The following is a 17130-nucleotide window of genomic DNA, read 5'->3' as shown; positions in this document are numbered from 1 at the left end:
TCCTTGTGGGTGCTAGTTAATCTTTCATTTTGCTCATGAGCTGAAATACTTTTCCTTCTTCTAAAAATGACACTAGTTTAAATAACTGATTCAGCTACATCAGTTCTGGTTGGTTGGTTTGCTAGCCAGTGTCTTCAGCTCTTTTCAGCTTTTCCAGGCCCCAGAATTGTCACGGTTGCTGGTGTAAAGAGAAATGAAGCAGAGGGGGGCTCACCCATGAAAAGGAGGGGCTCCCTTGTCCTTGAGCCCCTGACCCCACAGCCCTGCAGGCCTGCAGTGTTCCAGAAGCAAAAAGACTCTCGGAAGCTCTCAAACTGCCTGTGGCCCTGAATTTCTGGATGTGACATGAATTTGTTGATGTGTTCAGAATCTTGGGATAAAGCAAGTGCATGGGTCAAGTCAGCTGTCCTGGCAGTGTGATAGTTTTATTTCTTAGCAGGGTTTGTGCTAATGATTCCATCCATCTTGTGTGACAGTTGACCCAACATACTAACTCTCCTATGCCTATGTTTGGGAAAGGTGGCATCTGTATAGCCATACTCAAAAGTCTTAGGAATGGCCCTGAGACCATCTCTGCACAGAGAGCTAGTAGATTGTCATATTCACCACCACCACCATCATCATTATTATTATGTGCAGTACATCACACCATTTTCAAAATGTCACTCAGTTCTTCATCCAGTGACAATGTAAGGCAGTTACAACGGTGGAGTATTGCACGGTTATTGATACTATTCAAGAACATACCCTCCACTTCTAACTGCATGACCACAAGCAAGTTGCTAAACCTCTCCAGACCTCATATGTCAAGATTTCTCATATGTCAGGTAGGGGTAATCACAGTTCTGTCCACCTCAGGTGATCGAGGCAGATTCACTAAATGTTTATCAAGTATGTAAAACAATAACTGACACCAAGAAGCCCAATAAAAAGTTCATGTTCATTAGTATCATCTCTTCTCTGCAATAGAAGTTCCGAGTCTGTGATTTGCCCAAGATGGTATTTCAGTACAGACTGAGGTGAAAACTCAAGCCCAGGTGTTGTGACTCTAGGGGTCATGGGCTCTTGCCTCTAGGTCCTATTACAGAGTAACATGAAAACACATTCCTGTTGTCAGCAGCTGAGATGATACAAAAGGCTGCTCTTTGCCCATTCCTACCTCTCTCCCCAGAGGTAACTGTAGCACACTAATTGGTTGACATTCTTCTCTCTTCTCCATGCCTGGATACTCATTTAAAAAAAAAACCACAATCACATAATATGTCCCTCTCATATGAAAAATGGCAACACTGCCGGCCTTGGAGGACTGATCAGGGGTTTGTGTAAGTATTTTCAAGCACTTATCATGGCGCCAAGAAAGATGTTAGGGTCCCAATAGTCCTCTCCTTGACTCTAGGAGGTGATTGCAACTCTTCCACCCATTTTATAGACGTAGATGCTGAAAATTGTGAGCATGTTGCCTTCAAATCCTGAATCTGGATTTGAATCCAGTCATACTTATTCAGTTCACCATGCTTTTGCCACTACTTTATGTAGGGCTCTGTAATAGGCAGTATTTTTGCTGCTTTTTTTCCCATTAGCATCATTAGTGTGAACTCCAAATCGTGAACTCCAAATATTTGTTTGAACTCTGTCCGTGTGAGTATGTAAGGAGTGTTTGTTCTTTTAGGGGTTACATAAGATTCACCATTTCATTTAACTTCTTCCTTATTTGGGTTGTGTTCTGTTTCTTTGTTGTTGTTGTAAATGAAATATTACTGATTATCCTTAGTACCTACACCTTTGGGCACATATGTAGGAAACTGCAGGATCTCTTCCTGGAGATGGAATTGTGGTAAGAGGGCATGTGCATATTAAATCTTAATAGACATGACCAAGTTGCCTTCCAGGAAGGATTTGGGTCACCAACAGTGTGACAGTGCCTTCTTCTTCACACTGTCTTTTTTTTTTTGTCTTTGCCAATTTGATGGATCCACCCCCCGCCAAAGCTGTTTTTCCCTGATTACTGATAAGGTTAAGCAAATTATTTATTTTTTTGGATAATCTACATTTTTTTCTGAAAATTACCTTGTATTCATATGCCATTAATTTATTTCATTATGGGGATTTTTTTATATATTCTGAATAATTCTTTGCCTGAAATGTGTGGCAAAAAAAAATTTTCTGTTATTTGTCTTCTTACTTTATGTATAGAGATTTTTGGGTTTTGTGCATTAATTAGTCAGTATTTGTCTTTATTATTTCTGGGTTTTTCCTTGCTTAGGAAAGCCTTCCTATCTCACATTTATTGAAAAAGCCTTCTATATATTCTTCTTATACTGCTTCAATCTTGTTTCTACTTTTAGTTTTATAAGTTCTTTGAAATTTGTTTTTGTGTAGTTATGATTTAGGAATCTAGATTTATCTTTCTTTAAGTGGAGAACCAATTGTCTTCATCACTTTATTATTATTATTTATTGATATTATTTTGGTGTGCAGGAGAGCAAACCCACATGCTAGGCAAGTGCCCTACCACTAAGCTATCATCATCATTTATTGAATAATCTATTCTTTTAGTGTATTTGAAATATCAAAATTAACAAACTAAATACTTTTATATGTATGAGTATAAAACAGGTCTTCTGTTCCATTGATTTTTTCCCCCTAACACTGATATTTAAATACTTTAATTATTTTAGCCTTAGAAAATAATCTTATATCAGGAAAGGAAAATTCCCTCTCTTTGGTGCTCTCTTTTTGAAAAAATGTCTTTGTATTTTTGTGCATTCTTTTTCTTCCATATGAACTTATGGGAAAAAGCCATATGACAAGGAAACCTACGGCTTCCCCCTTCCCCACAAAGTTTCCAAAGGAAACTCCTCTGAGAATTTTTATTAGAAATGCATTGCATTAACAGGTTCATTTTAAATAAATCAACATCTTCATAATATTTAATTTTCCCATCCAGAAATATTACATGTTTCTATTTAGGCCTTTTATATCCATTAGTTAAGCTCTATAATTTATTCCTTATACAGATTTTTTTTTGGTAGGGATACCAGGGATCCAACTCAGGGACACTGGACTACTGAGCCACATCCCCAGCCCTATTTTGTATTTTATTCAGAGATAGGGTCTCACTGAGTTGCTTAGCACCTCACTAAGTAGCTGAGGCTGGCTTTGAACTCTCAATCCTCCTGCCTCAGCCTCCTGAGCTGCTGGGATTACAGGCATGTGCCACCACACCCTGCATCTTTATACAGATCTTACATTGGAGGGTTTACTTGTTGCTATTACAAACGAAGACCTGTTTTCCCATTACATTTAATTTTTATTACTAATGGATAGGAAATAATTATTTTATGATTTTTTAATCCAGTCACTTAACTGAATTCTTCTATTAGTGATCACTATATTTATTTATTTTTCTTGACTTTTCACATTAGCTAAGACCCAAACAATGTAGAAATGGTATCGGTGAACTTTGTCTTGTTTCTATCTTTAATGAGTGTACTTCTAATGTCTCACTATTAAATATGATAAAGACACTTTATCTGCCCAAAGAAATTTCTTTCTATTCTTAGTTTACTGAAGGGTGTACTTTTTACTGCAAACTATACCAGATTCCTAGCAAGGACCCTTTATTCTTTCACCTACATTGTCCCTGAGAATCCAAGGATTGTCCAAACCAACTTGGACCTCAGTATTGAGGTCCTAGCTGAGCCAGCCTGTTTAGAACTAAAGTCTTCTTCCTTGTTCCTTTCACTTACATTTGATACCAGATGTCTTTTTTTAAAGTATTTATTTTTTTAGTTGCACAAAGTACCTTTATTTTATTTATTTATTTATTTTAATGTGGTGCTGAGGATTGAACCCAGGGCTTCGCACTTGCTAGGCAAGCGCTCTCCTGCTGAGCCCCAGCCCCAGCCCCAAACCAGATGTCTTCAGGGCAGGAGCTACTTCATTGCTTCTCTTACTTCCCACACCCCCTGCCGCAATTACTACCCACTACACCCACACTATGGAATGAGATGGACATCATTACCCTAGGTACATGTATGAAGACACAATGGTGTGGCTCTACTTTGTGTACTACCAGAGACATGAAAAAGTGGGCTCCATTTGTGTACTATGAATCTAAATGCATTTTGCTATCATAACAAATAGGAACAAATTAATTAATGAATTTTTAAAAACACAAAATATATAATTAAAAAAATGAGAAGCAAGTGAACAAGAACACCTTTTCTGGGATTTTCTGGCAGGCACCAGAGAAAAGATGTCATTTCTAGCTTTAATTTAAAGAACTTTCTTTCTGGCTTGGATCATCTTGAAGAGCTGACAACATCTCATGCTCTGTTTGCCAAGGGGATTTTGTAGTTCCTGCAGGAGGGTGTGAGAATGAAATCTCAACCTGACCTCTAATTTCCTGTTGGGGTTTCATGCAGGTTCAGAAGCAGGAAGTAGCCATAACTTTCTCAGTGCTGTCTTTGCATGTGGTTTAGTCGGGGGGGGGGGGGATTCATAGTTGATTGATAAAAATGTTTTAATGATAAAATACATTTGATAATTTTTAGATGGTGAAGAATTTTTTTGCTAAGCTTGAATGAAAGTATTGTGGTTTTGTCTAGCTTGTATTTGAAGCATGACTTTAATGTGACTTGGCACCTGTCTAGAGAATTGTCCCTGTGTCCAGTGACACTTTGCTCTGGGGTAGTCAACACTTATGTGATGACATCTGTCGTATTTAAGTATGTGAAATGCCAGAGAATAATGCAGAGCTACCTCAGTAATGTGCTTCCTCAGAAAACTCTTAACATAAGAGCTTGGCTTAGGAGAGAATTTGGGCTCCTTCTGTGCAAAAAGCAGTGAATGATGTCTTTTACGATGGTGTTTCTTGCCTTGCTGCATGCTGGATAGATTTTATCATTTCTCATGTTTAAGCCAGGAAAGCAAGAACACATTAAGTATAAAGATCACTTATTTTTTATTGCTTTCATATAAACTGACATTAGCTTCCAACATGAATTTCTGTGTTCCTGCTTTTGAGGTGGGGTTTTTGGGAGATGGCATCAACTCATCTCAGGCATATGGTGTGTAACTGGCAATGATCCAGGCAAGTCCAGGACAGGAGAGAATTGGAAGCCAAAACTCCTGAGGGGCAAGGCAGCCCCACTGTAGCAGGTACAAGTAGCTGGCCTTCGGGCCTTTCTAGTTCCAGCCAGGTTGAGGTCGAGGTCAGCTTTTTCACTATAGGGCTGTTGCTGTGGGGAGTTTGGCCAGTCAATTATTTTCCATGTCTCAGCATCTTCTCTTTTCTTCTGAATCCAAAAAAGAGCCTGGAGCCATGTCAAGGAGCCGGCTAAATGTCCCTGCCTTTTCTCTTGCAGGCAGGTGACAAACATTATCACCCCAGCTGTGCACGATGCAGCAGATGCAACCAGATGTTCACAGAAGGAGAAGAGATGTATCTTCAAGGTAAGGTGGACTCTTTCCCATTCAGGGAGAGAAAGCCTTCTGTGTTTGTTGAATTGTTTTTAGAGAAGGAGGCATTTTATTAGCTGAGAGGCTACCCAAATCCAACACAAATGCGGCCAGAAGTTACCTCATCGGTTAGCTTTAATCAGCCAAGCAATTGCTCTCTGGCTGGGAGCCCCCGGGGCAGTTAACAAATGAGCTGAGTGTGTTGCTGCTTGGAAAGAATGAATAAGACTCCACGTTCCATAAGAGGGAAGAGTGGCAATCAGCAATTCCTCCCCCACCTCTCCTCAGGAATGTTTGGGAAACAGAAGATCGCAGGAGAGAAAGCTTTCTAGAAATTTCTGGAAGTGTCCCTTATTTGGTGGCTCCTTTTCCTTTTCTCCTTTCACTGTCCTGGGAGGATGGTCTGAAGTCTCCCAGCATGCTCTTCTCTGGCTTTCCAGAAGAAAAGCTCACGTTTGATGCATTCCCCCATAGACACATTTCATCCTGTTCAAACAGTACGGTTCTCCTATCAAAATAGAGAATGAACAAGCACACAGGCAAAGTCCCTACATAAGAAACAGAGACGTTTCTGGTGACAAGGAAATACTTCTTTCCAGGGAGTCCTTCGATTTTTCTTAATTGAAAATAATTTTGAGGAATGTTCCCAGTGTGAAACGATGATCCATTTTTATTTTGTCCCAAATCCCAAAGCCTCTCAGAGAGGATTTAGGTGCAGATTCTCTGTCAACCAAACAGCACCATCTGCACAAACATTTTACTATTTTTATCTTTAAAAAGAGTCATTAATTAGACAAGGTTCATCAGGAAAATTAGCGAGAACTGTAAGAGCGGTTGCTTATTCAGTTCTGATAATTGCTGGGTCTCGGTTCCCCTGCCTCTTCTTCACTCCCCTTTACACATAACACCATGCGGCTGTTTAATGAATGGTTTGCTTTGCTCTCTCGATTTTCTTTCTGTGCAACTAAAAGTCTGTAGAAATGATTTTCGAGGGTTAAAGGACCGTCTTGGCTATTCCCTCGAAAATTGCTGGCAAGGCAAGAAATGGACAACCCAGTGTCATTTCAGCTTTAGAGTGATCACCCTGAAAAATTGCAGTGGAAAACACCACTGAATGCTGAAGGGCCTCATGGGAACGCCAGTGACAAGCACTGCATCTGTGGTCTCATGGGGGCTTCATAGGACACGTGTTCCCAAGGACAGGCTGTACAGCTATAGTGGCAATAGGCAGGTGTCGCTTTGCATTTTTCTGCACAAAGCAGATCGATTCCCCATGTGGTCTCTGGGCCTGCTTTTAGATTTTGGTGTGTCACTTACTCCCAGGACAGACACAGGCGTACACGTCAACCTATGTCTGCTCGGGTGCAGTTCTGCACGTCCACAGCGGCTCTGGAAGCTGAACGCAGGAGGGTGGTTTCAAGTTGTGCACAAATATAGCACATTTACAAGATGGGCTACCTTTAGAATTCCAGGGATTGTTCTACATCTCTGGAGTTGTGCTGTGGTACCCTTTGCCTGCCCTCTCGGCACATCCTTGAAGAATGAGCAGTTTCATCTTTCTCAGCATCTGAGAGTCACATTGCTGGTGTATCTGACCTCTGCAGAACAATGCTGCCATTGTGTGCAGACCGTGTTCCGGCCAGTGCCCCCACTCAGCAGCACCTTCACAGCGAAGGTTCTCCCGGCCTGGGCCTGACCTCGGCTCTCCACATTAAGAGATTTCCTGTGCTTTGTAGTTAGCCTTTGAGCCAGAGTTAGTGCTGAAGGGACCGGTGTGTCTGTCTGGGGTTTGCTTGTTTGGTTTTCTTTCTTTTTTTATTTTTGGCTCTGGGAGAAGCAAGATAGAGGTGATTTTTAAACAGAGTTTACAGTTTTCTTCTGGTATGAAATATATTTCCTTGTTATTAATTGAATATTATTTTAGCTCAGTGGTATAAAGCAATTTAAGTCAGTTTAATATTGGTGACTTTCAAGTACACAGAGGTTATGCTTAAAGAAATCAAGACTGAAGCTATAAAATGCAGAAAGATTGATGTTCCTGCTGAGACTGTTATGTGTGTCAATTTCTCACTACTTTCCACTTAGAAAAAGATTGACTTGGATTTTTTAAGTGCTCAGACTCTTCTGCCCCTCCCGATATCTGAACAAACTCTTAGGTAGACGTGGAACTTGCATAGTGATATAAATGGCCCATACTTATATAGATGACATATAGTACATATATGGTCTATACAATCATATGCCAGGCCCTGGATTCTGGAGTAAGAGCTTTCTTTAAGAGGTAAGTGTTTTGCTTAATTCTGTGCTGTGGGTTCTACCCATGAAAGTACTTCATAGTCTGAGAAACTATTGATCCAGGAATAACACCAAAATAGTTGTGTGACTAGTTTAAAACCAAAACTTTTAAAAAAAAGTTAATTAAGTGGCTGCAGGATTCATAATGTAATTTTAACCCGGCTGTCAGTTATTTTAATTTCCTGCTTCAGGATAGGTGACTATAGAATTGGGTCAATGAGAATTTAGTGAATTTTACATCTGGATCTTCTATATACAAACTATCTATAGCCAAAATATTCTGGATATAGACTACCTAGTTTGACTTTATTTCTCCAACCAAATAGCTTGATTGTTTTGATGTTCTATCAACATGGCTTATATTTCTGAAATTAAATGCAGCATGTAGCAAGCACTCAGACATTACTTTTAAAGGATAATAATATGATTTAAAGAGAAAAACTAAATAGACCTGTCAAGAGCTAAAATATCTCTTGCATTAAACCATTCTTGTGATCTAGAACTATGACCTTTATGAGCAAGCTTGGGCCAGATGAGGAAACCTCACCTAGGGTTTAGAGTTGTTTGACTTCAGTGTCATAAGCCACCTGGGCATGGGGCCCTAACACTCTCCTATGACAGGGAAAGAGGAATATGAGCCACTCTCAGAAGCTCAGTTCACTAGGACTGCGGCTTCTCTCCATTTCCTTTACTCTGAGTGGTGCTTCATGTCTTTCCAGGGTCCACCGTTTGGCATCCCGACTGTAAGCAATCTACCAAGACAGAGGAAAAACTGCGGGTAAGGAAATCCATTGGAGCCACAATGCCAGGTGCATTTGGAGGCCACAGGTTTCATAGTCACAAATTCTTGGGGCAAGGGTTGGGGTGAAATTACTTTTTACTGATTTGTTTTTTCTCATAGCAAACCAAGTTCAAAGGCCATTTGGCCAGCTCAGGGGGTTCTTTTATGCCTTAAATTTATTGTTGTGATTTTTACTCCACATGCTTGTGTTGGATAAAGTAAGCCCTGCCTTTCTGGTCAGCTTAAGGCATTCAAGCAAAAGTCAATGCAGATGGGGAAAAATAATTCACCCAGTTCTAAAGCCAACATCTGGTGACCTTCCTGCAAGATGGCTTTGTACTGAGCCCGTGATGCCCTGCTTCCATCCATTGCTCTCAAATCCAAACTCACTGGAACAACCTCCAGCTCCGAATTGATGACTTGTCAGATAAAATCTTAGGGGAAAATAACGATGAGCTCAGACATGCAGGTTGGTCGATATTCAGAACTCCTCCAGATGACAGTATTTTATGTTTCAGAAGCAAATACCATTGTCACGTTGTGATTATAATCTGGATCCTGATCACACGTCCCTAGTTTCTCATCTGGTCTATGAAGGTTTTTGTTTTGTTGTTTGTTTTTCCCCCAGAGCAATAATCAGACTGAATCTCAGTCCCTCAGTTTAGCTAACTTGAGGGTACAATGGAAACACGGGAGCGTGACCTCACAGCATTTGCTATCTCAAGGAAAAGAATGATCTGGATTTATTTTGGAGGCCAGACTCCAGTGTGTGGAATGCTTTCTTATCTGCCCTGAGCAGGCCTGTGTTACGTGACGTGTGTAATTCCAGCAGAGCCATGGTTCACCCGTGGGACCTGGTCACCGAAGTGTGACTTGTGAAGGGATGACTAGGCTTCTGAGAAATGGTTCTCAGATTTCAGATCCCTTTGCTTGCCACCTGAGTAATCGCAGCTCTTATTTTCTGGTGCCTTTTATTTATTCTCTTCATTGCAACAGACGTATGCATAGGAACTTTCCCCCTTTGCTTTTATTTCTCTCTCTCTCTTTTTCTTCCTCAGATGTCATCTGTATATCAGATAGAGACACTTTGCCATTTGGATATTTTAGAAACTTGTCCCTTGCCTGTAACCCTGAACAAAAGTAGTACTCTTAGAATTCACAGTTATTATGAGCAGATTTTAAGTAGAAGTTAAAAGAAAAATTTTCTTAGTATAATTGAATAAAGGTAAGAATGAGCAGGGGCTGGGATAGGGTTGTGGCTCAGTGGCAGAGCCCTTGCCTAGCACACACAGGCCCTGGGTTCAGTCCTCAGCACCACATAAAAATAAATAAATAAAATAAAGGTATTGTGTCCAACTACAAAATATATATGAATGAGCAGGGGAGGGATTTGCCCACGAATGCCCAGATGTTCTGTTCTGCTTCCTGACACACAACTTCAACTTGAGCACACAGGATTTCTCTTGAATGTTGTCACCAGACTGGCGAGGGGCTTTAGAGGAACCATACATGCTTGGGAAATGAATTATCTTCATAATAGAGGAGAACACTAAGGACAGTACTTACTGTCACTTTTGCCCCAAGAATGTACAATTCACAACATAGCTGAGGCTGCTGCCCAGAAACCACCCAGGGAGCCAGCACATCTTCCCCTCTCTACAGGGTTGCTTTTGGTTTTTTGAATAGTCATTTTTACTTAATCCCTGATGAAATCTTTGGCTGGGGAGCCAGGGACAAATTGAGGCGTGCTCATGAGACCAGACTGAATGGAATGTGCATCTTTTTTTCTATAAAGATAACTTGAGTTTGGGACTGATGTTCCTAAAATGATAATAAATAAGTAAGTAAATAAATAAAGATTCACATCTCGATGAAACTCTCTGGAGACGCTTATGAAAACAACTAGTGAAATATTTCATTCTGGCCAAAAGGAGCTCTTGTTTTGTTCCCTCAATGAGCTTTCCAGAGAATTCCAGCACTCTCCTCCTGAACCTGGCATCCACTACTTGGGAGGCCAGGTCAGCACTCTGGCTGACTGTCCTTGGGAAGCCCAGTAGTGAGGAGGAGGGCACCCCTGGGGAAGGGGTCTGAGGGTGCCCAGAGTTGAGGCCCAGGGGTGTTGGTAGGGCTTAGAGGCGAGCAGAGTCTGAAGAGAAGATGGAATCTTGCACTCTCTTGAGGGTGTGTCCACACATCACAAATCCCCAGCCAAGGTTCCTAGGCCTTTCACCACATGTCACATCAGAGCGGTCTCCATAGCAAAATGAAAATGTTTTAAGGATCTTTCAGCAGCCCTCCCAAGTAATCCACATTCTTGTCATTGAAGACCTCATGGGGCGTTTGTAAGAACAGAATCTGATGACCGCCTCTTGGTTGGCTTCATATACCGTCAGCACATCGAGCCAAACTAAATGGAAAGGGGGGTGGATGTAGATAAGTATATTGTAATTTCAAGACGAGTTAATATGCTTTAAACTTGGGCCCCAAACTGACCCCCAAATGGCACATGTACATCAATGGAAGTGATGTCACTTGCTGTTTGCTATCAAATTGGTTTCCTCTCAGCTTTTTTATTTTCTAGGGTTTCAGAATAAGGGATCTTGTTGTTTATTATTACTTTTTCTCAGGTTTCATGGCAGCCACCAAACATCCACCGCTCTTCCTCCGATTTCTTTTATCCCAAAAGTCTGATTCGCCGCACAGGACGGACTCCGTCTCTGCAGGTTGGCGCTGTGTCTGGGCGGAGATGGGAGCCGCTGCCGTGGGCCTAGGCTTCTCTGTTGCTTTCTGTGGCTGCCTTCCTCACGTAACTTGTCCCCTCCTGCAGAAGTCAGTGCTGCCCTCACCCGAGTGTGCCTCACGCTCTGACCTGGGCTGTTCGCTCTGATTGGTGCTTGCCTTCAGAGCAGTGGCTAAAGTGTTGTCTCCATTAAAGCCGGTGCACAGAAAGCTGCCGTGTGGTCCTGCACACCCATGTTTGTTCAAGGAACAAATATTGGCCACACTCCCGGGTGCAGTGCCAGCCTGGATGCTGTACATCTAGCCTCGTAGGGGAAAAAAGACAAGTCATGATAAAATGGGACAGAAACATGTCACAAGTCCTGGATCTCAAACACCACATTCTCTGGGGATGTCACATGAGGCCAAGGTCTCCAGGGACACTTCCTGAGAGATGCAGTCTTTAAGTTGAATTCTGGAGGCTGGAGAGGATTGGAACAGGTGGAGATGAGGAGAAAAGGAACAGGCCCAATGAGAACCCAAAGGCTTCGAGCAGGGGGAAGCCATGCCAGGAAGGAGTGGATTGGATCAAGAATGGATTTGCGAAGGGAGAGTGGGCCCCCGTCTGTGGAGGCTGAGTATCCATCTAGATTCTCATTTGCTCTCCTAGTAGTTCCTGTGGAGGTTGTTAATCTTAATCCCATTTTACAGATACAGAGACTGAGACTGAGGCCTCTCACAGTTAAAGAACTTCTCCGAGTTTCCCCACTGATAAGTAGAAAAGTTAGGATTGGATCTCAGGTTTCTGGGAGCCCACAGTCATTTTCTTTTTACTCTGCTGCAAGGGGCCCGTGAGAGAGAGACCTCGATGCCAGGAAGAGGAGAGCCCGAAGTGCTCCAAGGGCCCTCTTGGGGGACCGCTGCTGAGCATGAGGAAGAAGAGTGTGGCCTGTCTTGTGTGCCCTCCTGGAGCAGTGAGGGACTCTGTCTTCCACAGGAGCAGCAAGGCAGGAGACCATGTTGCTGCCCAGACTCACTTTCTCGAGGGTCCCTGAGAAGTCAGGCCTGTGAAATTGCAAGTGACTTTCCGCTTTCCCACACTGGCCCAGACGAAACCCATTCCACAGCCCTGGTGACAGTTTGGGACTCAGCCCAGTACTCCTGTCAGGGCTTTGTCCTGTGCCTGCCAGAACTGCACTAAGGAAGAGTTGGAGCTTCTATCTGATTTTATCACAATTCATGTCCATATGAAGTATAGAATTTTATAGTGGAAAGAAACCTCATAGAGCTGAGCCTCCGAGTTCCTCCCCCTGCAGAATGAAGTCGATGGAGCAGTGTGCCCAAGGCCGCACCGGCCGATGGCTGCAGAGACTGTAGACTCCGGTTCTCTGACTCCAGGCTTTGGGGGCCTTGCAGTGCCCGTGGTACCAGGTTCCGACTTGGATTGTGTGGGACCTTCTTTCTATTTTAAGGCTCAGCCCCAATGGCAGAGTTCCCACACACAGCAAAATGAGGGAGAGGCTTATAATGGACCCCTCCCTCTGTGAGGAGCCCTGCTCAGACTTAATACCTCTACTTGGAAGGAAGTTACATTTTCAATAGTTCCCCTGCCCCCAATAGTATATTCTTAATTCAATTAGTGTCATATTTTCTTGGCTTAAGACTATGGCTAAGTGGTACATTTTCATGACTTGAAGAAAAATACCACGAAGTGTGATTTTTTTTTTTGTTTGCTCTAGACCCTTAAGAGAGAGAACGTGAATATCTGTTTCTAATAACTTCTCCCTTTCTATCCTGTTGTTCAAAAGGAACATCTGATTCCCATTAACCAGCCGTAAATATCAGTGAAGTCAACTTAGCCCTATCACAGAACACTGTAAACAGCCTGGGACCTGGCAGGGCCTCCCTTCCCCTCTGCCAGCAGGGTGGCTCCCCAGGACCTTTAAGAAGCCTGAACACTCCAAGGGACACCTCTCTCAAGTCACGGTTGTTTCCATCTTTCCAGTGCTTTGACCTACACAGCAGCTCATTTTCACCACGTAACGAAGCCCCCTTAGCTATTAGATGAGCTTGTCCTTGTAGGGACAGCCAGTACTCTGTGCCCCAGAAATAAGTCCTGGTTTTGTTGCAGAGGAAAGTTATATTTATAAGGAGAAAAGTCGTTTGATTATTTACATTCAGAAATCACTCCTTCCTTTCCTTCAAATTAGAGGTAAAAGAAAAAAAAGATGAAAGAACATATTCTGGTTTTACTTCTTTGGAGGAATTTTATGTGAATACCAATTACTTTTGTCTATAAGTAAAACTCAGTTCTGAGCATTTCTAATTCATTGTAGGCAAAGTGCATGGTACTCCCAGGACCAAGCTTTAATAATCCAGAATGGGTCACTTGCTTTTGTATTAAAAAGGAGTTTCTTTGCTATACTTTGAAGGCTAAAAGCATGAATTGACTAACTTACAAAATGGGCATGAGTTTTTTTTTTCTTGTGAAACTAACATTCACTTATTACAATGTACATTCTTGAAAATCTAGAACCAAAACAAATACCATGTATATGTTTTTTTTTTTTTAAGCCATGATATGATTCTATGATGAGAAACCTTATGTTCATCTAGGACAAGGAAATAATGTTGTGGACTCTCACTGTCACTACAATGTCATCACAGCATATCCTGCTTTTTTTGTCCATAGGCCTGGGGATCTCATCCCCTCTGGGGGTCATTGCAACACAGTCAGTCAGACGCAGAGGTGTTAAGATATGTGCTAGGAAGACATCCAGGCCTCTCAGCCATGGTCAAGGCTGGTGACATTTGTGCAGCTGTGTCCTAGCTCCCTCCGCTTCCTCTCCAAACACTCCAAAGGAGTTACTTTCACCCTGACTTACATTCAGTGTGTGCAGATGTTAAAAGTGTCCCTTCTTCTGCAGCAGTTGGCACCACCCCATCTGAACACCAACCAAAGCCCAAGGCAGGTACTGTCAGCATCAACAGTACTAGGATCAGGTGCCAGTCATCTTATACCTATAGTTGTTCCATAGGCGCTCCGAGAGCATTCTGATCTGGCCGCCGTTGCCTGTAGTCTCTGTGGCCCTCTTAGACTTTTTACAGCCTGGCAGTGGACAGATTCAATTAGTGATTGTTGCCTCTCTGCTCCTCCTGGACGGGGAGGGTACAGGAGTATCAGAGAGCCTCCCAATACTGTCTTGGGGGCCTGCGGGCATATGGCCCAACTTGGAAGGTACATGAAAAAATGTCATTTCTCCACGTCCTCAACAGGCAGAGCGCTGGTAAGTGCTTTGAATGGTCAGCATTTGAAGAGAGGTGTCAGCTGGGGGGAAACATCAGGAGCTCTCCTCCATTCGTCTTCTCCTGGTGACAGTGACGGTGCCTCCCAAATGGTCAGGCAGATGAACCAAGGCAAAGCTTGGGGTAGGGATGGGAGTGTGGGTTAACTGGGGTAGAGGGCTTTTAAAGGATTTCCTGAAGAAAGCAAAAAAGTGTGCTTTTCCAAGCATCCAGCTACTCACTATTGATTAAATGTCCCCCCAACACACCTTTTATTCCCCTTACCTTTTAAATGAACTGCTAGTCTTCCAGTGAGATCTTTCTTTGCTATTTTTTAAGAAAATTAAAAATCTTGTGAACAGTGAATATGGGAAGGTGTGCTGGGGAAATCAATGGTGAGCACACAGACCCCATCTTCGTGGGCTTGAGTGGGACAGCTCTGTGCTCTTAGAAGCCTGTTAGGGAAGGCTCCTTTCTTCTTCTTCCCGTTGCCAAAATAGGGATTCAACAATTTGCCTCATTCACTGGCAAAATACTTTGAGAGCTCACAGCCTTATACAATCCCCTCTCCGTCCCCCTTGCCCTCTCTGTCCTACCAGCCCACATTTTGTGGGTGTTGACGTTGTTGCCAAAGATGGCATCAAAGAAATAACCGAGCTTCTCCAACTGTACTTTCAAGTTGTGTTTTTTCTACAAGGAAAAAAGTGCTTAAAGGAAAGTTAGCAAATTCCATTTGTTTTTTCCTTTTAAATGAACATTTCGATAATTTTATTTAACTCAGTAGCTAATGAGTAAACCAGTCAGATATAATAACCTGTTTAAATGGAGATTGGGCTTCGGGGACTTATATATTTTTTAATTAATTTTTTATAAGCACATTATAGCTATACATAAGCATGAGGTTCATTTTGACATATACTTATATGGAATAAATTTATTCCATTTCAGTCCCTAATACCTCCTCCTTCCCTACCCCTCTTCCCTGGCCTCCCCCCGTCTATTTATTGTTTTTATAAATTTGTATTTGATAGGAATACATAAAGGTGGAATTCACCGCGGTACACACACATGCACACAGCATGATTTGGTTAACCTCATTCTGCGTCCCTCCCCTTTCCCATTCTCTTCAACCGCCACCCCTTCTTTATTCCTCTGATCTTCTACTTTCATGGTATTTCCCCCCACTCCTTTATTTTGTTTTAGCTTCTGCATATGAGAGAAAACATTTGGCCCTTGAATTTCTGAGTCTGGCTTATTTCACTTAGCATGAACTAAACAGATGTTTCTCAAAGGAAGAAATACAAATGGCCAACAAATGTATGAAAAAAATGGGGCTAGGGTTGTGGCCCAGAGGTAGAGCGCTTGCCTAGCATGCATGGGGCACTGGGTTTGATCCTCAGCACCACATAAAAATAAAATAAAAATATTGTATTCACCTACAACTAAAAAATAAATATTTTAAAAAATATATGAAAAAATGTTCAACTTCCCCAGCAATCAGGGAAATGCAAATCAAAACTACATTGAGATTTTACCTCACTCCAGTTAGAATGGCAGTCATCAAGAATGCAGATATTAATAAATGCTGGTGAGGATGAAAGGGGAAAGATACACTCAGACATTGCTGGTGGGACTGCAAATTAGTACAACCACTCTGGAAGGCAGAATGGAGATTCCTCAAAAGACTAGGAATGAAACCACTATGACACAGCTGTCCCACTCCTTGGTATTTATCCAAAATAACTAAAATCATCATACTATGGTGATACAGGCACATCAGTGTTTATATCAGCACAATGTTTATAGCAGCACAATTCACAGTAGCCAAATCACCAGCCCAGGTGATTTTCAACAAATGAATGGATAAAGAAAATCTGGGATATATACACAATGGAGTTTTACTCAGTCATAAAGAAAAATGAAGTATTGGCATTTGCTGGTAAGTGGATGGAACTGGAGACCATCATGCTAAATGAAATAAGCCACACTCCGCTTGCTTTTAGAAATAAGCCACACTCCACTTGCTTTTAGCAGCTTAGAGTTGGGAAACCTTGCTACTTCCTTTTCTCCTTAGAAATGAACATACCTTTGGGGATACTTCGTATTTATTATATGTTTGAAATATAGACACAAGAGAAATTTTGTTCATCATAAACTCCTGTACAGAGTTCCGGAAACAAAGGCTGCTGACCCATTGAGTTAGTGAATTCAGTTCATAATTACCAGGTCACTGTGGCTACTCTGAATATCTGAATGGGTTGAAATGGTAATTTAGGTTAAGTAATTGCATGTAGGGATCAGACAGGGAAATGAGAATTATCTATAAAATTTTGTTGCAGCTCAATGAGGAGATGCTGGACTTAGATAAATGATAAGAAACAACTGGTGAGATTTGGGAGGAAGACAGGGCATCAGGAAGTCTGTGCCTCAAGGTTGAGATGAGTTTCAGTGTGTGGATTTGTCTGCTGTGTTAGAGGAGGGCTCTCTGCCTCTTGAAGATTTATTAGTCATTACAGCAAATCATGTGTCCATTAGGGGGGAAAACATGGCTGGAAGTATAAAAGGGACTCAATAATAAATAAGATATT

The 17130-nt window shown here is 42.0% G+C and overlaps 1 protein-coding gene across 14 annotated transcripts in view; it reads left to right on the top strand.

Annotated features, from left to right (window-relative positions):
• Positions 1-17130, top strand: part of ABLIM1 (actin binding LIM protein 1) — a 274277-nt gene that overhangs the window by 218368 nt on the left and 38779 nt on the right. For 7 of the 14 annotated variants that reach the window (XM_081268068.1, XM_081268066.1, XM_081268056.1 and 4 more), the window contains 3 exons: positions 5370-5457; positions 8478-8536; positions 11167-11262. In XM_081268068.1, the coding sequence (XP_081124194.1) occupies positions 5370-5457; positions 8478-8536; positions 11167-11262 (243 nt within the window). The remainder of the gene's footprint in view (positions 1-5369; positions 5458-8477; positions 8537-11166; positions 11263-17130) is intronic. The other 7 variants (XM_081268061.1, XM_081268059.1, XM_081268058.1 and 4 more) reach the window with 1 other exon arrangement.

This window comes from Spermophilus citellus, assembly GCF_964194105.1.
Source record: "Spermophilus citellus genome assembly, chromosome: 15".
NCBI classification, from domain to species: domain Eukaryota; kingdom Metazoa; phylum Chordata; class Mammalia; order Rodentia; family Sciuridae; genus Spermophilus; species Spermophilus citellus.
The sequence above is the reverse complement of the archived record's forward strand: the minus strand, read 5'-3'. Positions and strand labels throughout refer to the sequence as shown.